A 21333-nucleotide genomic window follows, 5' to 3' on the forward strand; every position below is an offset into this window, starting at 1 on the left:
AAATAGAAACCATGATTTATAGGAAGGAAGTGCATGCAAATAGGTATTTGAAAAGAAATAGCATGCACGCTCCGCATATGTTTAAAGGCATCCTCAAATCACAACTAATAAGAGTTAGTAAACTGAATACTGAGGAAAATAACTTTATAAATCAAGCTAACTTGATGAAGGATGAATTCATTGAGAATGGTTATCCTATACATAGTATAAATGCCATATTTAAGGAGGTAGTCTCAGGTAGGAAAGACAAGTATAAACCTATTTTTGGTAGAAGTACATCAATAGTAGCACAGAATACATATGAGAATAATAATAGTAATATAGTAAGGTATGTAACCACATTTAATGGTAATACAAAAGAAGTATGCAATATTATACAGAAAAATTGGATAATTTTATTAGCAATGCCAGAAATAAAAGATTTGATAGGTATAAAACCAAAGTTTGCCTTTAGGAATGAGGAGACATTAAAACAAATTTTATGTTACAAAGACTTTAAGAATAAGGAAGTAACATCCCATTGTAGAAAAGATACCTGCAAATGCTTTAATTGTACTTGCTGCATAGATATTTTTGATAAAAATGAAGATTTTCAACATCCAGTAACAAAAGAAAAATTTGTTTTTAATTGTTCAGTGAATTGTAATACAACAAAATTAGTATATTTAGCAACATGCACAATATGTACGGCATTTTACATAGGTAAAACGATGAGGAGATTAAAGGATCGTATTATTGAGCACAAGTCAGAAATAAAAAGGAAGGTACCAAATAATGGTCTATTCAAGCACATTATGGATTTTAGTGCGCATACTTTCAAATTCAGAGGGGTAAATGTATTAACTACTAACCCAAGGGGAGGTGATATAAATAATGAACTTGAGTTGAGAGAATATGAATGGATTGTTAAGCTACAAGCAGATTCACCACCAGGCTTAAATAGTACTGTTAGCTTAAAGCCAATACTGGTAAAAAGACAGAGAGACAATATTTGAAGGAAGTTTATAATTCATTTGATGTTCTTTGTGAACTATTTATATATTATACATAAATTATGCTTTATAGTTCATGTTTTTTAAGCTATTTGATGTTTAGATTTTAAATGTAAATTAGAATTGTATGTTATTGCTTTAATTGTTAGGTATGAATAAGCAATTGGTAGGCTGGTTGAATCATGTGATTTTAATTCAACCTCTATTTAAAACAAAGAATATTCATTGTTTTATATGCTGATGAAGGGTGGATAACCCGAAAGCTTCTTATTAAATTTGAGCGTTTTAGTGATCCGTGTGTTGTACTGGTTGAATAACCCCCATATTCATGAGGGACATAACTTGTTTCTGGGCATCTGCCACTGATTTGGAGGCAGAACTGGCCATCCGTTTGAGATTGGCAACATGTGGAAATGAAATCTGTATCCCTGGAATACTATATTTAAAACCCATTTGTCCTGGGTAATCAGTTGCCAGTTTTGTGCATGAAGTGCCAGTTTTCCCCCCAAAGGGGCGGCCAAAAAATAAGCGCTTGTTGATTGCAGTGGAAAGTCATTGAGACTGTTTACTATAGGAAGGTGCCTTGTTACTTCCAGATTTGGAGGTGGAGGCACCCCATTGCTTTGTTCTATAAGTTCCTTGCGACTGAAACCTGGAGCCTTTGGAATGTCTGGGTTTGACCTGAGCAACTCTAGTGGTTACTGGAAAGGACCTGTTCTTAGGCCAGTGCCTACTGAACCTGGGTGGCTGCACTTGTAGGAAATCTTTCACAGTTTGCATAAATTTAACTTTATATCTTCCATCTTTTTCAAAACTTTTTCAGCCTTTTTACCAACTAGACTGTCCTGTTGTAAAGGAGCATCCAACAATTTTGCTTTAACATGGTCAGGGCAGATTTTGCTCCTTGAGCCAAGCATGCCTCATCACAGATCCAGTTACAGCAGCCCTGCAAGAGGCCTCCAAGGAATCAAAACCACATTGCAAAGTATGTTTTCCAACTTGTTCAGCTGAATGCAGTAAATCCTGCAACTCTTTTGCTTTACACACAGTCAGAAATCAACATAATTTTCTGTTTAAGTAACTCCATGACATGCTGTTGATATTTAAGCATATGAAATTGACAGTTTAAAGCCCTGATTGCCAAGGTTGCAGACGTGTAAACCTTCTTACCCCATCTACCCAGCGCCCTGGAATCGCTATCAGAAGGGGTAGAATTTTTAGCAGTAGAAGCCTTAATGCCCTTGGGACCCTGAGAAATGGTTTCAGGGTCAGCAGTAGGGTTTTTAAAGAGGAATTTGTGGGAGTCAAGAACCCTGTAGTATCTGTCTGGCTTACTAGGAGTCATAGGCAGGGAATCAGGAGCCATACTGGACTGTGAGAATTCATCATCAACAATGCCTAAAACAGGAGGTATAGCCAAAGGCCTATGCTGAGGAAGAAGAAGAAAATCCCTAAGTCTCTTTTTAGATTCTGAGAAATCCTGACTCTCCCAGTGAAAGTGTTCCCTTCAGGTATGCAAAGTTTCTCCAAAAGAAAAATCCTCAGGAGGAGAAGCAGAAGGGATGGAATCTTCTGCATCAGAGTCCTCATAAGTGGGAATAGATAAATCCTGATCACAAGGGGAATCAGAAGAAATAGAAACCTGATCTGAAGATTCATAGTCAGTGCCTTGTCTTGCCTAGGCCTCTTAGCAAGAGGGGGGTGGGTACCCCTTGATCAAAGTAATTAAATCCTCAGCCATTTTGATCATTTGTTTTTTAGGCATTGGGGCCTGTACACATGGCCCAAGTGTCGGTTTTTTAGACATAGAGGTAGTTTGTGGCCTTAGTTTTGAAGATGACGTCTGATTAATATACAAATCTTTAGGCCTGAAAACACCCTCAGAAGCCGGTGCCTGCTCAGTGGCTCTGGACACATCTAAGGTAGAGACATCCGCGGGTTCGATACTTGTATCTCGCGGCATACCGGAGTCCGAATGGGTCTCAGTAGAGGCCTGCGAATCAAAAGTAGCGGGTATCAGGGGCTGCGAAAGCACCTCACTGAGTACCGGCGACTGGCTTAGGAGAAGCTTCGTCATCGGTTTTGGACCTCGATGGTCTGTCTCTTTTTCTTTGCGTTTTTTAGGTATTCCGGTAGTCTGACTGCTAACCGATGACATTTCTGGATAGTTAAATCTCGAGCCAAAATATTTAGAAGCAAAAATATATTGACGTTTAATATTGTGTTGATTACATTTAGCACAAAACCGACAGCAAGACACGTGGTGGTCAGGGCCTAAGCAAGGAATACAGTACAAATGAAAATCCTTATGAAACTCGAAAACGAAAATTTCAGGAGTGCACTTGCAAACTGCTTCTGCTTCGGGCACCACACAGCAAGAAAGACAGATGTAATGGCGTCAGCTGCATATTTTATACCCCTGAAGACCTGACGTCATAGAAGTGACAGCAACCGACGCAGGACCTAAGACTTTGTTAATCAGGCCGACTGAGAGCAACCTGCCAGCAGATTGCCCAAATGTAATGACTGCAACAGTGAAACATGAAGATCATCATCAGGTTCTTCGCCACTCCTTGAGGTAAGGCAGAATGAAATGCTTGCAATGCTAGAAGCTCCACCCTCAACTCCAGAAAGTACAGTGTACACTTACCATAAATGTACATGTTCGAGTGTATTCACTGTTGCAATCATTACATTTGGGTTATCAGCTTGCAGTAGCCCTCAGTCGGCCTGATTAACAAAGTCTTGGGTCCTGCGTCAGTTGCTGCCCCTTCTTCCATGACGTTAGGTCGTCAGGGGTATAAAACATACAGCAGACGCCATTACATCAGTTTTTCTTGCCCAGATGTCAGGTGCCCCCCTAATGGGAAGCAATTAAATCTATAAATACAAGGATATACCTCAAACAGAAAAGTAAATACACCAAAAAGCTTTTGAGCATAGCAAGGGAAAGTAGAGGTATAGCCAAAAGAAGAAAGGGGGCTGGAGGGAGGGTAACCAGGACTGCAACAGTGAATACACTTGAACATCTACATTTAAGGCAAGTGTACACAACTGTCCTATGTTCTTCGTGTTTCACTGTTGCAGTCATTACATTTGGGTAGATTACCAAAGCTAAGGTTGGGAGGAGGAATTTAAATAGAATCAGGACCCGCTAAAAGGCCATGCAAGACTGCAGTGGCAAAGCCAGCTCTGGATTTAGAAAAAATTGGCAAATGATAATGCTTGGTGAAAGTATGTACATAACTCCAGGTAGCAGCTTCTAGGATGTCCCAGGTAGGGACGCCTCTGAGAAAAGGCTGTAGAGGTAGATGCAGCCCTGGTTGAATGGGGTCTGATGCCCTGTGGGATAGGTTTCCATGCTGCCTGTAGCAGAAATGAATGCAGTTGCCTATCCATTTTGAAATGGTTTGCTTTGAAATAGCTTTCCCCTCTGTCCCTGCAGCAAATGCTACCAGCTGTTGTTCAGATTTCCTTTGAAGTTTAGTCCTGTCCAAGTAGAAACTAAGTTGTCTGTGCACATCTAAGGAGTGCAGTATCCTTTCCCCTTTGTTCTGTGGTTTAGGAAAGAAGGTAGGCAAATGAATGGACTGATTAAGAGCCACACTGGATACCACCTTGGGCATGAAGGAGGGATTGGTTCTGAGGCACACCCTGTCCGCATGAAAGATGATGAAAGGCTTCACTGCCATAAGGGCCTGTAATTCAGATACCCTTCTTGCTGAAGTGATTGCTAAAAGGAAAGCCGTTTTCCAAGAAAGGAATTTTAAATCTGCAGTAGCAGCTGGCTTGAAAGGAGGAAGAGTGAGTTTCTCCAAGACAAAGTTAAGGTCCCAGGCTAGAGTTGGAGCTCTCCTGGGTAGCCTTAAATATTTGGCCCCTGTAAGGAACTGCTTGAGCAGTGGGTGAGAGAAGAGGGGAGGCTCTGTGTTATAATCAGCTGAAATGGCTGAGGCATGAATTTTGGAGGAGGAAAAGGACAAGCCCTTATAAAGCATCTCAGTCAAGTATTGTAGAATTTGAGGTAAATTGAGCGATGCTGCGCTCATCCCTTGAGATTGGTTCCAGGGACAGAATCTTTTCCATTTTGCAGCATAAGATTTTCTAGTACTTGGCCTCCTTGCGTCTAAAATGATATACATCACTGATTTACTGAGGGATGGTAAAGGAGACATTAGGTAATTAGCCAGGCTGCTAGGTTCAGAGTTTGCAGCTGAGGGTGCAGAATCTGGTTCTCCTGCTGAGACAACAAGGAAGTAGTCTGAGGCAGGTGCCATGGGGCCAAGCGTGACACACTGCACAAGAGTGGGTACCAGTGTTGGCGTGGTCAGTCTGGTGCAATTAAAATAGTCCTTGGCTTGTCCTTTTGATCTTTAGTAGTACTTTGGGAGAGCAGAGGCAGAGAAGGAAAGCCATAACCTGATAGGTTTTTCCAGCTGAAGGACAGAGCATCCACTTTCCAAGCTAGCTTGTGGGGAATCCTTGTGCAAAATTTGTCCAATTGATGGTTCTGGGGGGAGGCAAACAGGTCTATATCTGGGCTCCCCCATTTGCTTGTCAACATGTTGAAAATCCTTGGTTCCAGTTTCCACTTGTGTGGACCCATGAGGTTTCTGCTTAGTCCGTCTGCCAATGTACTTAGTTTTCCTGGCAGAAATTGAGCTTGTAGATTCACTTGGTAGCTCAAGGCTGTATTCCACAACGCCATGGCTAGTCTGCAGAGGGGGAAAGAATGTGTACCCCCCTGCTTGTTTATGTACCACATGACTGTGGTGTTGTCCGTCTTTACCATTGGCTGTCCTGGAAGAATGTGGTCCTTAAAGGCTGTCAGAGCATTCTGTACAGCTAACATTTCTTTTTGATTTATGTGCAGGTACATTTGACATTGTTTCCATTTGCCCTGAATGCACTTTCCTGCCAGGTGAGCATAGTCTGATGAGTCTGTTGTTAAGGTTTGGGCGGCAGGGGGTAGTGTGAATGAAGTCCCTTATTTTGGTGGCAGGCCTCTGCCCATCAGAGGAACTCTAGGCGTAAGCAAGGTATGATGAGAATCATTGCTTCTAGATCCTGAGAATGTTGGCACCATAGGCTTTTGAGATACCATTGTAGTTTCTTCATATGCAGCCTTGCATATGGAATTAGAAGAATGCAGGAGGCCATGAACCCCAAGGCTTGCAGTATTTGCCTTGCAGATAGCTGGGTTTTTGTGGCCACTTGTTTGAAGTAAGTTGTCAAATGAATCAGTTTCTCTGGCGTGAGAAAAGCCCTCTGGGAAGTTGTATTCAAGCTTGCTCCCAGGAATATAATTTGTTGATGGGGTACCAGGTGTGACGACTTTTCTTTTTGGTGTACCCCAGACAAGTCAGCACCCATTGAACAAAAGTCAGATGATTCAAAAGTATGTCCTGGCTTTCTGCCTGAATTAGACAATCGTCCAGATATGGGTATATTTGAATATTTCTTTGCCTGCAAAATGCAATGACTGGAGCTAGGCACTTTGTGAATACCCTGGGCGCAGTAGGTAAGCCAAAGGTCAGTGCAGAGAACTGATAGTGCATGTAGCCTGCTTTGAAGCGTAGGTATCTTCTGCAAGACTCCCTGACAGGGATGTGCATGTATGCTTCTTATAAGTCTAGTGTTGCCAACCAGGCATCTTTGCCTAGCATAGGAAGCAGCTGGTAGAGAGTCAGCATCTTGAATTTTGGAATCACCAGAAAGGTGTTTATGGCAGAAAGGGCTACGATAGGATGCCAAGAATTATCTTTTCTGGGTACCAGGAAAAGTCTTGAATAGAAACCTTGTCCCTTTTCCTCTTCTGGTACCAACTGAATAGCCCCCACGCTTAAGAGGGAGAGTACATGATTTTGGGCCTCTGCCCAGTGATTTGGGGGTAGACCTGGCCACCAGCTTGGTGTTGGTAACGTGTGGAAATGAAATCTGTATCCTTGGGACACTACATTTAAAACCCATTTGTCCTGGGTAATGAGTTACTAGTTTTTTGCCTGCAGTCCAATATTTCCACCTAAAGGAGCATTCAGTTGGGAAGTGCTTGAAAGTTTTAAAAGCAAGTCATTGAGACAGTTTTCCATAGGGTGGAGTCTTAATACTCCCAGATTTGGATGCGGACACCCCCCACTGCTTAGTCTTGTGCGTCCCCTGGGACAGAAACCTGGGGTTTCTGCTGTGTCTAGGTTTGGACTGCGAAGACCTAGAAAGGGCTGGAAAGGACCAATTCTTAGAGGGCCAATGGCTACTAAATCTCGGAGGCTGAACTTGTAAGAAATCTTTAACAGTTTGCATAGATTTAGCTTTATCTTCCATCTTTTTAAGAACTTCCTCAGCTCTGTTGCCAAACAGGCGGTCCTGATTTAAGGGAGCATCCAACAGTTTAGCTTTAACATGATCAGGCAAAGATTGCTCCTTAAACCAAGCATACCTTCTGAGCACAGAGCCAGTAATAACAGCCATGCAAGAGGCCTCTAATGAATCAAATCCACACTGCAAAGTATGTTTTCCAACCTGTTCAGCAGAATGCATTAAATCCTGTAATTCTTTGTTTTCAGCACAGTCAGGAATCAACATCATTTGCTGTTTAAGCAATCCAATAACATGTTGTTGATACTTTAACATATGAAACTGGCAGTTTAACGCCCTAATGGCCAAGGTTGCAGAAGTGTAAACCTTCTTACCCCATCTATCCAGCGCCCTGGAGTCTCTATCAGAAAGGGTAGGATTTTTAGCAGTACAAGTCTTAATGCCCTTGGGTCCCCGAGAAATATTCTCTGGATCCGCAATAGGATTTTTAAAAAGGAACTTGTTTGAATCAGGAACCCTGTAATATCTGTCAGGTTTTCTGGGAGCAGAAGGCAAAGAATCAGGGGTCAAACTAGATTCCAAAAAGGCATCATCAACAAGGTCTAGTACAGGAGGTATAGCTAAAGGTCAATGCTGAGGCAAGAGTAAGAAATCCCTAAGCCTCTTTTTTGAATCAGAAAAATCCTGGCTTTCCCAGTGGAAATGCTCCTTTAGAGTATGTACGGTTTCACCAAAATAAAAATCCTCTGGAGGGGAAGCAGAGGGAATAGAGTCCTCTCCCTCAGACTCCTCATAAATAGATAAGGGTAAATCCAGATGATCAGAAGAATCAGAAAAAAATCAGAATCCTGGTCAGAAGATTCATAAACAACTTCAGTCCTAGGTCTCTTAGAAGGGGGTGGTTGGCTTCCCCTGATTATAGTTAGAAGATCTTCAGCCATTCTTATCATTTGTTTTTTTAGGCATAGAGGCTTGAGCATACGACCTGGGCATCGGTTACTTAGGCATGATTCGAGGTTTAGGCCTAAATGAAGAAGGAGGCATCGGTTTAATATGCAAGTCCGTAGGACTGAATACACCCTCAGAAGACGGTGCCTGCACAGCGGCTCCGGACCCATCCAAGGTAGAGACATCTGCAGGTTCCACAGCTGAAGCATCTCGTGGCATACCAGACTCTGAATAAGTCTCAGTACAGGCCTGAGAATCAGAAATAGTGGGTAACAGGGGCTATGAAAGCACCTCACTGAGTACTGGCGAACTGGCGACTGGCTTAGGAGAAGCGTCGTCGGCAGCTTTGGATCTAGGCGGCCTGTCTCTCTCTTTATCTTTGCGGTTTTTTGGAATACCGGTAGTCGGATGGCTAACCAACGACATTTCTGGATAATTGAACAGAGAACCAAAATACGTACAGGCGAAAATATACAGACGACAGATAGTACGCTGATTAAATAAGGCACAAAACCGACAGCAAGGTATGTCACGGTCAGGGCCTAGGCAAGGAATACAGTACAAATGAAAATCTTTGTGAGGTATTTGCTTTCCACAAGTAATGCAATTATTAACTTTTACTGACATTGGTAAGGAGCAAGAAAAAGTTTCCCAACGGGGTACTTGGCTTTAGTTGAAGACTTCGGTTTTGAAATTCAAAAACAAAAATTTCAGGAGTTGGCCGACTGGCAATTGCGGAACGGCTTCTGCTTCGGGCACTGCACGGCAAGAAAGACTGATGTAATGGTGTCGGCTGCATGTTTTATACCGCTGACGACCTGACATCATGGAAGAAGGGACAGCAACCGACGCAGGACCCAAGACTTTGTTAGTCAGGCCAAATGAGGGCTACTGCAAGCAGATAACCCAAATGTAATGACTGCAACAGTGAAATACGAAGAACATCATTGATATGCAGATTGGCCTCTAATGGGAACCAAGTGCCTTGGACTGTCTTCCCCAGATAATAACCCCCCCATGCTCCACCAGGGAAGCATCCTTGGTCACTATGACCTTGGGCTGAGGAGGGACAAAGAGATGGCTCAGAAGAATCTCTTTGGACTGCATTCACCAGGTTAGGTCGTCTTCACATTGGTTGGTTATAACAAATGAGTGACCCATAGGATAGGTTAGAATTGACCAATGTTTCACAAGAAGCCACTGGAGGGGTCTCAAGTGAAATCTTGTTAGTGGGACTAGAGTGACCGTTGCTGCCATGGAGCCCAATGCTTGAAGTTCTACTTGTGCCGGTATATTGCTTGAGCAAAGAATAGGCTGAACCTGAGATTGTATTTTTTGCAACCTGTGGCAGGGTAGAGAGGCCGCACAAGATAGAGTATTGAGACTAGCTCCGATAGACTCCATATCCCGAGAAGGGATCAGCTGACACTTCACAAGACTGACCATAATGCCCAACTGTTGAGATACTTACAAAACGAAATCCATCGTTTGAAGAAGTAGATGCCTGGTGGAAGTGGTGAGGAGCCAGTAGTCTAGGTATGGAAACACTGAATCCATGCAGCCTCAAGTCTGCTGTTACTGCTGCCATACATTTGAACACCCTGGAAGCTGTGGTGAGACCAAAAGGCAGCACCCTGAATTAGTAGTAGTTGGCTCCTAGCCAGAATCGGATAAAATTTCTTGAGAGTTTGTCGATTTACGTGTGGTAATACACATCTTGAAAGTTGACAGACCACATCCAATTGTTTTCCTCTAGAAGGGGAAGTACTGACTGAACAGTGACCATCCGCAATTTTGAGTGTTGGAGAAATTTGTTTAGAATGCTGAGATCCAAAACTGGGCTCCAGTCCCCTGTCTTCTTTGGGACTAAAAAAAACCTTGCGTAAATCCTAACTGGTCTGGTGAGACTTCTTGGATGATACTCTTTCTAGAAGCTTTTGTACTTCTAAAGCTGCTTGGTCCCTCTTGACAGGGTAGAACGTTGGAGAATTTTGTACAGGTCCTTGGACAAAGGGTGAAAGGGATTACATAACCTCTGGAAATAATCTTTACCACCCAGGCATTGGTAGTTATGAGTCGCCAGACTGTTGGATGCAAGGAGAATCTTCCCCCGACTGCCTCCAAAGGCAAGCAATTGGGCCTCCTTTCAGGAGCGCTGGTAGGGTTGGCCAGAGAAAGACTCCCTGGAACCCTGGTTCTGCAGACCACTTCTGCTTCTGGGACGGCGTCCTTCAATTGTAAGTCCCCCTCTGCCCCGAGGGACCCAGAAAGGTTTCAGAGACTTCTCGAACCACAATATTTCACTCCTTTGAATCCTGGAGTAGGATCGTTGAGTGTAAAAACGTATCCACACAGCAGACAGAGTCTTTCCATCTTTCTCACACCTGGATAGAGTTTCCTTACCTTTGGGGCCAAACAATAAGGATCCATCAAAGGGAGCATTGACAAAGGAAGATTTGAATGGCTCCGCAAACTCACACAGGCGCATCCAAGCATGTCATTGAATTGCAACACCTGAACCTGGTGACCTGGTCGCCCCTTCAGCTGCATGTGGAATGAGCCTCATGGATGAGTTTGAGATAGACTCCAGGGTAGCTAACTAGGAGGTCACTTTTTCCTGGAGCCTATCAGCAACTGCTCCCGCCAGGGTATCTGACAGCTCCTTGACCAGATCCCTCTGAAGCCTGGTGAAGTGTGCCAAGAAATTCAAAGACCCGATGGAGAAGGCAGATGACGCGTAGACCCACTTCCCAAACCTGTCCATCACCCTGGACTCTATGTTAGGGGGATGTACAGTAGAACTTTCCTCAGCTAGTTCTTTTTTGGTGGCAGCCACTACCACCATGGCATCAACTACTAAACCTTTTGCCCAGTGTGGATGATACTCAGAAGCGGAAAGAATTTTATCAGGTCTCTGAGGGATAGGTTCTATAGAGTCAAGAGCTTTCTAGGCGTGCTGCGCGATTTAATTAGATCAGTGGGTGGGGTCACACAGGAGATATATGGGCGAGCTCCAAAGGCCTGCAAGTACACCAATTCCTCAGAATAAGGGTCTTTGGGCTTCCAATCACCACTCTGTTTCAGGATTTCCAGAATGTCTCCAAAGGAAATGTCTTCCGGGGGTGACCAGGGGGAGACCTCCCCCTCATCGAAATCCAGGTCCTCCGTGACGGATTCTCTAGGAGAATCAAGGTGTTTCCTCTTGCACAATTTCTGCTGAGGAGGATCTTCAGTGGGAGCATCTGAAGAGGATTCGGAAAAGGGTAGACCTTTAGCAGGTAACTCTTGCGACCTTGGAGCTCGCTGTCCAGGGGTGGAGGTTGGTGGTGGCTCTGGTAAAAAAGGGGCCAAGGGATGACGCTCCAGTGACACAGGAACCTCCTAAGACAAGGCAGTGGCCAAAGCCCCTTCCATAACTTGAAAGGCAGATACCCCTGAGAAAGAATGGGGGCCCAGAACAGAGAGAGAAACTCGGAACCGGGGTCACACCCCGCCCCAAGAGACCAATCTGAAAAGCCGGAACTAAGGATGGGTCCTCGGTCAGTGCAGCCTAAAAAGGCAAGGTCAGCTCCAAAGAAAAAAAAAAGAGCCAACTCGAACCCTGCGACCTCGACGGTGAAGACTTGGTCCTGAAGGCACCAGAGTCACATCCATACCTGGTACCGAAGAGAAAAAGGTTTCCAGTGCAGAGATCACTGGTATCTGCGTGGTTGGAGTTGACTGCTCTAAAGCCTACAAAAAGTTCAGAGGAGGAGTATAAAAAGGGGATGTAGGAAAGAAATCCCTGCACCAGGAGGGATAGAGGGCTGAGAAGATGTGGGAAGACCCCTAGTTGTCAGAATCTGATCCACCAACCTCACTATATCAACTTCCGAAAGACTCCTGGTGAAGTTAACTGACAAGCCAGATGGGGACTCCGGTCTCTCTAAAAGGGACAGGGGAGTTGCCCCAAAAAATGTTCAACAGATGGAAGATAAGTAGTCCAGGGCTGAACTGGCACATCTGTCTTCGGCATCATCTACGGTGCCATAGTAGATACTGGTGCCATCATGGCAGCAGAGGGAATTGGTACTGGTGCTCGAACTGTAACCAAAGTACTAGCACTTGTCATAGCCTGTGTGAAAGTCGTGGTCGATGTCGAGGGCATCATTAAGGGGGTCGGTGCTGAAAAGTCCCTCCGTTCCAAAAGCTTTGGAACCTTAGATTTCGGTTCTGATGAGGAACCTGCAGAAAAGTGCTTATGCTTCTTTTGTGTCACCGCCGAAGGAGATGTCGGCACTGAACAAGAAGTTTTTATACCAGAGGCTGAAGGAGACTCGGCCTTGGACAAGGCTTCTTCGACGGGGGCTTTAAGAAGCCCTTCGAGGATGAGCTTGATTCTACACTCTACCAGGGCTCTCTTACTGAAACTCTGGCAGACAAAGCACTCAATATTGAAATGGGATGCACCCAAACAGTACATGCAGCATTCATGTCCATCAGAGTTTGGCATTTTCCAGCCACTCTTTACACTGCTTAGTAATGCCGCGGTGGTACGGTGGTAGCGTTGTTACATCACAGCAAGAGGTTCTCCCGTTCGATTCTCGATGTGGGAGTGCCTTCTGTGAGGAGTCTGCATGTCCTCCCTGCGGTTGTGTAGTGTTCGAAAGACATGCGTGTGTAAAAGGGCGTGCCTTCGTTGAAGGTTGGGCGTCAAGCTGGCACCTCAGTGTTCCATAAAAATCTACTGCCAATCATTAGCGGACCGGAGTTCCGCTGTGGTGACCCCTTAACGGGAAAAAGCCGAAAGACAAACAACTCTTTACACTGCTTAAAACCAGTTGCAGTAACTTTACACCGGGTAGACTAAAGTATGAAAAATCTATAGAACTATAAGGTAGAAAAGGTTAATCGGGCAAATTACAATAAAAAAATATTTTTTTTTTATTTGGCTATGAAAGAAGAGTTGGCTGAAGCGTCTTGCTATAAGAGCGGTAAACGAGATCTGAGGTAATGTGGAGAGAGTCACTATGGGTAGGCTATTAGCCAAAGAGTTTTTTGGCAGATGCAAACTGTATGATGGCCAGATCGGTTCTGAGCATCGGAACTGTAACCTAGAAATCAAGACTAGATGAAGACTGACAACATCTGATCAAAGATTAATGAAGGAATAGCTATCTGAAATAGAACACCTGTAACAACTGGCGTGCAAAGATATGCAATGTTTTTTTACACAGCACTAATTCTTCTGAACTGTCAATAACTAATATATTGCTGTACTGACCTCTGAAGCCCTATCCATACTACCGCATCAGTGATCTGTCCAAAAAATGAAGATGAACATTGCTTATGCAAACAGAAATGAGTGCACTGTAATCTTAAGAAAGTCAATCTCCTCAAACAACTCTGTAAAGCACAAAGCTACCTAACCTCTGAATCATATTTTAGTGTGTTAAAAATAGTGAGGCTTCACTTTCAGTTATCTCAGTTCCTTACAACTTGCTGAAAATTAAGTGAAACAAAAAGTTACCTCTTTCTTATCACCCTCGTTCTCTTCTGTCTCATCTGCAGTACTAGAAGCTTCATGCTCCGATACCAGGGTTTCCCAGTCTAGCACAGAGGGGACACAGTGCCACATATCTGGTAAAAATACTACCACAGTCTCAACATAAGATGGGTCTCCCTGATGTAAGTAGCGAAACTCCATAAAGCGAAACCTAAAAGACAAAAAAGAAATGTACACAATACATCAGTTTTCAAAAAACAACTTAAGCAAAGATTTCTTTCCTCCATGCCACTACATAACAGATACATTATCGCCATATCAGTTACTCCATACACAGGACCTGCTCCTTCACTGGTCCTAAGGCTGGGCTTATCCTTTTCAGCATTCAGAATTTGATACAATTTTTTCAATCGTTACTTTGCTTGGGGATGGATCTGTGTCCATGAGGACACGCACACTGTGACAGAGTGCCACTGATGGTGCACACACTATGTGCTCGAGTGCACTGACAGTGTACATACGTGGTGATAGCGAGTGCATGCCATTATGCTCTGTCTGTGTGCGTGCACGCACATGGATAGAGCATGATGGCACATGCATATACTGTGACCAAGTGCACTGAGGGCATGCGTGAACAAACTGCCAAGTACAGTGACTGCATGCGTATGCACACAGACTAAGTGCATCGACTGCACGTGCACACAGACACCAAGTGCATCGACTGCACGCGCACACAGACACAGAGTGCACCTAATGCACGCGTGCACACAGACACCAAGTGCACCGAATGCGCGTGCGCACACAGACACCAAGGGCATCGCCTGCGAGCGCGCACAGACACCAAGTGCATTGACGGTGTGCGCACACAGACATCAAGTGCGACTACGCACGCGTAGACACCAAGTGCACCGAATGCGCGCACACAGACACCAAGTGCACCGAATGTGCGTGCGCACAGACACCAAATGCATCGACTGCGCTCGCACACACAGACACCAAGTGCACAGACTGTGCTCGCACAGACACCAAGTGCACCGACGCACGTGCGCATACAGACACCAAGTACACAGACCGCACGCTCGCACACAGACCGCTCGCGCGCACACAGACACCAAGTGCACTGACCGTGTGCACACACAGACACCAAGTGCATCGACCGCACGCACAGACACCAAGTGCACCGACCGCACGCGCGCACACAGACACCAAGTGCACCGACCGCGTGCGCACACAGACACCAAGTGCACCGACCGCGTGCGCACACAGACACCAAGTGCACCGACCGCGTGCACACACAGACACCAAGTGCACCGACCGCGTGCACACACAGACACCAAGTGCACCGACCGCGTGCACACACAGACACCAAGTGCACCGACCGCGCGCACAAAGACACCAAGTGCACCGACCGCGCGCACACACAGACACCAAGTGCACTGACCAGTGCGTACACAGACAGCAAGTGCACTGACTGCACGCACATACACACAGACACTAAGTGCACAGACTGCGCACATATACACGGACACTAAGTGCACAGACTGCGCACACAAATACACTAAGTGCACTGAATGTGTGCACACCCACACAGTGACTAAGTGCACCTACTGCACGTCCATGCACAGAGACTAAATGCACAGACTGCATGCTCACAGTCACTAAGTGCATTGACTGCATGAGCACACGCAGAGTGACTAAGTGAGCTGACCGCAAGCACACAAAATGACTAAGTAAATTCCGCACAGAGTGACCAAGTGCATTGACTGCACATGCATACACAGAGTGACCAAGTGTGCTGACTGCACGCACGCACACACACACACACACACACACAAAGTGAGCCAACTGCACACTAAGTGCACTGACTGAACATGCACACTGACTTAGCGCACAGACTACAAAAGTTGACTCGTCCTCCTCAGCCACCAGTAAGCACCCTTCTGCAAATCAAGATAAACGGAGGATTAACATCTTTAATCTTACATGTTTATACACTAGTATAAACTTATCTGACTTGCAGGAAATCCCAACACACAGGGAGACCAACTACTTACTGCTGGTGTTGCCATGATCTTTGCCTGTCCCAGCTGCAATGCTCAGGAATACTGGAACAAGAGGCCCAACTAGTTGCCTTACAAATGTCTTAAGCTGACATTTCCAAGGACTACCACTGAAGCTTCTTCCCTGCTAGACTAAACCTGAATGGTGCCCTCCAACCTTTTGTTGATTTGATGTACTTGCAGCAGAAAACAAAATAGTCATGCAACAATTTGGACAGGTTCTGCTTGGAGACTAGCATCATGGCAAAACACCAAATGGTGGGTCACTCTAACCAACAATCCTTGGTCACATAAATATGAAAGTTGTTAAAATACATCAAAAAGGAGGAGGAGGATTCTTTATCACTTATTTTGCATTTTATGGAACGAGACTACAGTTCAACAGCCTGCTTCAGTGCTACTTCAGAAAACCTTTGGCATATTCTAAAACTGCCCTTACATTTTTGGAAAGCTGCATAAGGCTTCCTACACAGTAAAAGAAAAATGAATGTTTTGTATTTACCATAAATCTGTTTTTTCTTCTGTCTTTCCTCAAAGGATGGGCCTTCAGATTCAAATCGGATCAGATTTCAGCCATTGTTCATCTTCATGTACAGTGCGCTCAGGCTCCTCCCCTTGCCCATAATCCACCTGAGAGAGCAGGTAACCTGAAATAGAGTTTGCCTGCAATACTAGAGAAAGGCAGACTTCACAATTTGTGACAAAAACCAAGAAAAGAAGGTAGAAAAAAAAACAGCTGAAGAATACGTGTGGCAGGCCTATATAGTTCAGTAAGGTCACTCCAGGAATCAGTGAAAGGTATAAAGAAAGGATGGGAAGTTGAAAGATGGAAGCAGACAACACAGATCTATTAAGTACATAACTTTTGTATCTGATGCTGTCTCTTCCATCCATTTTACAATGGACAGGACAGAATCCCCAGCTAATAGAACACTTAGGAGTTTCTCATGGAAGGATAGCAGGCTCTTGACCTTGACTGTAGGTCTAATTTAAAGCGCAAAATGAAGGTATGAAAGTTGAACAAAGTAGCATGACACATGCATCAAGAGGCACTCTGGAGAAGAAGGCTGTAAAAGAAGCTAAAGATCTCACTAAGCGAGCCTTTGGAGGTTTGGATAAAGACAAGCCCTTTTCTTTGTAGACATGGGAAATACAGTCCGAAAGTCAATGGGAGTGTATTATCTTATCTTGGACACTCCCTTACCTATCTTGGATGAAGACAATGAAACAAGTAACTGATAAGACTTTCTTAATTTGATGTAACTAGAAAAACTGCATATTCAGCAAATACAGCATGTATTCACCTTTACTGGAGAAATTTGGAAAGAATACTGGAAGGCTGACTAATTGATAAATAATTCAGAAGCCAGAGTAGGAAGCAAAAACGGGTTCATTTTTAAAGATACCATACTATCTTAAGATCAGACGGGGGAGTTTGAAGAAAATGGTAGGGCTCTGAAATTCTCCTGGCAGAGGTGATGGCCACCAAAAATAAATTCTCCTGGGAGAAGAATTTCAAATCAACTTTGGCTGCTAGTTCAAAAGGGGGGGGGGGCAGTCAAGGACTGCAATAGAGTAGTAATGCTGAAGGAGGTATAGATTACCTGAATGGAGAGTAAAGAAAGATACCACTGAGAAAAGCTTTGGATAGTCTAAGGGATGCAGTGGGGATGTAATCTTCTCAGATATGAAAAGAAGACATAGTGGCAAGCTGCACCTTAACAGTGGAGTAACTGGATCCATCACGAGAGATGCTAGAAAATCCAGAATGGCCTGGATAGGGGCTGAGATGGGACTTAAGTTATTACTAGAGGTCCAGATAGAAAGTACAGTTGTGTACACTTACCATACATGTACATGTTAGAGTGTATTCACTGTTGCAGTCATCACATGTAGGTTATCACAGCTGTGTTAGCCCTGGGCTGGCCCGAATACCAGTCAATGTTCTTCTGCGTCAGCAGCTGTTGCTTGCTGTTTGACATCAGGTTGTCAGTGCTATAAAGGAAGGCAGCCGACGCCATTACATCAGTTTTTCTTGACCTAACCAGTCAGAGGCCAAGTAAATATGGTAAATTGGTCCTAGTGGCTAAAAGCCACCGTTAGAAACTTATGTCTCCCTAAAGAAAGAAGATATAAGGGGAAGGAAGGTGAGAAACCAGGACTGCAACAGTGAATACACTCGAACATCTATATTTATGGTAAGTGTACACAAAGTACAGTTTTGTACCTACCATAAATGTAGATGTTCGAGTGCTAATACAGCTGCAGTCATAACAGATGGGGTTATCCTGCCGTCAGGTGGGTCCTCGGTCGGCTGAATTCCAAAGTCTAGGTCCGGCGTCGGTTGTCGTCGCTTCTTCCCTGACGTCAGTGCGGCAGGGGTATAAAAAAACCAGCCGACGCCATTTTCTTCAGTTTTTCTTGCCCCAGATTGTCAGGTGCCCCCAGAAGGAAGGCAAAACATAAACTTATGCAATAATGCAATGTAATATAATCAATAAACAGTAGTTTGCAAGCAAATACACCATAAAAGAATACCCCAATCAGGTTGTATGAGGAGGTGTTTGTCATAAGGCCTGTCCCAAGAGGGGAGGGAAACCTGGACTGCAGCTGTATTAGCACTCGAACATCTACATTTATGGTAGGTACAAAACTGTACTATGTTCATCGTGCATACAGCTGCAGTCATAACAGATGGGTAGAATCCCAACGCTAAAAAGGGGTGGCAGGCACTAAGTGGAACTAGGAGGAGCAAGGATGCCCTGCAAGACTGCTGTGGCAAAGCCAGCTCTAGATTTAGAGTATAGTGGAAGGTGATAGTGCTTGGAGAAAGTGTGCACAGAACTCCAAGTGGCTGCTTCCAAAATATCCTTGGTAGGAACCCCCCTGAGGAAAGCTGCAGAGGTAGCTGTGGCCCTTGTGGAGTGAGATCTGATGCTTGTAGGTACAATTTTTCCATGAAATGAGTAACAAAACCGTATGCAGTGGGCTATCCATTTTGAGATTGTCTGTTTGGAAATAGCCTTTCCTTGAGCACCTGTAGCATAGGACACAAAGAGTTGCTCTGATTTTCTGAATGGCTTTGTCCTGTCCAAATAATAACTAAGTTGTCTGTGAATGTCAAAGGAATGTAGTAGTCTTTCCCCTTTGTTTTGTGGGTTAGGATAAAAGGTAGGTAAGTTGATAGTCTGATTCAAGGCTACACTGGATACTACCTTTGGCATAAAGGAAGGGTTGGTTCATAAGGAAACTCTGTCCTGATGGAAAATGATGAAAGGTTGCACAGCCATGAGGGCTTGCAGTTCCGAAACCCTGCGTGCTGAGGTGATAGCCAGAAGGAAGGCTGTTTTCCATGACAAATATTGCAGTTCTGTTGAAGCAGCTGGCTCAAATGGAGGCAGGATCAGTTTTTCTAAAATGAAGTTGAGGTCCCAAGCAGGTACTGGTGGTTTCCTTGGGGGTTTTACATTCTTAGCCCCTCTGAGGAACTGTCTTAAGAGAGGATGAGAGAATAAAGGAGGATCAGTGTTGTATTCTGCAGAAATGGCTGAAGCATGGATCTTGATGGAGGAGAAGGAAAGTCCACTGTTTACCATCTCAGCTAGGTACTGTAATATTTGAGGTAAATTTAGTACCCAAGGATTCTGGCCCTTTTTCTGATTCCAGGCACAAAACCGTTTCCATTTGGCGGAGTAGGCTTTTCTAGTAGAAGGTCTTCTGGCCTCCAAGATGACATCCTGCACCTCCTTGAAGAGGAGGGTCTATTGGGAAATCAAGGAATCCTCCATGCGGCTAGATTGAGGGTTTTCAGCTGAATGTGAAGAGTTTTGAAGTTGTGCTGGGTCAACAGAAGGGGCACTAGAGGCAGGATCCATGGTGGGGAATGCGTCAGGCTCTTCAGGAGTGTATACCAGTGTTGTCTTGGCCAGTCTGGAGCAATGAGAATCATCTTTGGCCTCTCTGCTCTGGCTTTTAATAGAACTTTAGGCAGCAGAGGAAGAGGTGGAAAGGCATAGACTATCAATGTTGTCCAATTGAAAGAAAGTGCGTCCACTTTCCAGGCCTGTGGATGATAGGTCCTTGAGCAAAATTTTTTCAGTTGGTAATTTCTGTGGGTAGCAAAGAGATCTATGTCTGGCCGTCCCCATGCCTGAATTATCTTTGCGAAAACTTGAGGATGCAACTTCCATTCGTGTGGATCTGTCATATTTCTGCTTAGGTTGTCTGCCAGCGTGTTTTCCTTCCCTGGCAGAAATTGTGCTTGAAGTTGGATTTGCAATTCCAGAGCAGTGTTCCAAAGAGACATGGCTAGTCTGCACAGGGGGTATGAATGAGTTCCTCCCGGTTTGTTTATGTACCACATCACTGTGGTGTTGTCTGCCCTTATCAATAGCTGGCCTGGATGCAGTAGGTCTTTGAAGGCCATAATAGCATTTTGTACTGCTAGCATTTCCTTTTGATTGATGTGTAGGTGCTTCTCTTTTTGGGACCATTTGCCCTGAATGCACTGATCTGTCATGTGCGCCCCCCAGGCGTAGTCCGAGGCATCTGTTGTAATGATTTGATTTGCTTGAGGCATGCAGAAGGGGAGACCTATGTTTCTTTGGCATGCTTGAGCCCACCACAGAAATTCCTTTTGAAGACATGGAATGAGTGGTATAATTGTTTCCAAACTGTGGCTGTGTTGAGACCATAAGTTTTTTAGGTACCATTGAAGTTTCCTCATATGCAGCTTTGCACATGGGATCAGCAGGATGCAAGATGCCATGAATCCCAGAGCCTGCAGGACTTTCCTTGCAGTCAACCTGGTGAAGGTCTCCATTTTTCTGAAGTATTGAGATAGTTGCCCTTGCTTCTCTGGCGTGAGGTAGGCCATCTGGGTGTTTGTATTCAAGCTGGCACCCAGGAAAATTATTGCTTGAGAGGGCATTAGTTTTGATTTCTTTTTGTTGACTGTGTATCCCAGAAAGTTCAACAATTTTATTACAAACGCCAGGTGTTTCAGAAGTATGTGCTTGCTGTCCGCTTGGCTCAGGCAGTCGTCCAGATATGGGTATATTTGTACCAATGTTTTGAAGGCCAGTTTCTGCTGAAACGTGGAGGTTGTACCTGTAGGAAATCTTTCACTGTTTGCATTGATCTTGCCTTTTCCTCCATTTTCTTTAGTGCCTCCTCAGCTTTAACACCAAACAATACTTCTTTTTGAAGAGGTGCATCTAGTAATTTAGCTTTGACATGATCTGGTAAGGTTTGCTCTTTGAGCCAAGCATGTGTACACGTACGACAGACCCTGTAACAGCAACTCTAAATAAGGCCTCTAAAGCATCAAAATCACATTGCAAGGTATGTTTACCCACTTGCTCTGCACTATGCAACAAATCCTGCAACTCCTTTAAATCTGGTTGTTCAGGTTGTGTCATTTTGCTTTTCAACTGAGATAACAAAAACTGTTGATACTTTAACATATGGAACTGACAGTTTAATGCCCTCATGGTTAAAGTGGCCGAGGTGTATACCTTTTCCCCCCACCTTT

General features: G+C 44.5%; 1 protein-coding gene across 2 annotated transcripts in view; it reads right to left on the reverse strand.

Annotated features, from left to right (window-relative positions):
- CCAR2 (cell cycle and apoptosis regulator 2) overlaps positions 1-21333 on the reverse strand; it is a 2452621-nt gene that overhangs the window by 918090 nt on the left and 1513198 nt on the right. For both annotated transcript variants that reach the window (XM_044082935.1, XM_044082934.1), the window contains one exon: positions 13765-13951. In XM_044082935.1, coding sequence (XP_043938870.1) covers positions 13765-13951 — 187 coding nt within the window. The remainder of the gene's footprint in view (positions 1-13764; positions 13952-21333) is intronic.

Source organism: Protopterus annectens, chromosome 9.part0, assembly GCF_019279795.1.
Source record: "Protopterus annectens isolate FY-2018-M chromosome 9.part0, PAN1.0, whole genome shotgun sequence".
NCBI lineage: Eukaryota > Metazoa > Chordata > Ceratodontiformes > Protopteridae > Protopterus > Protopterus annectens.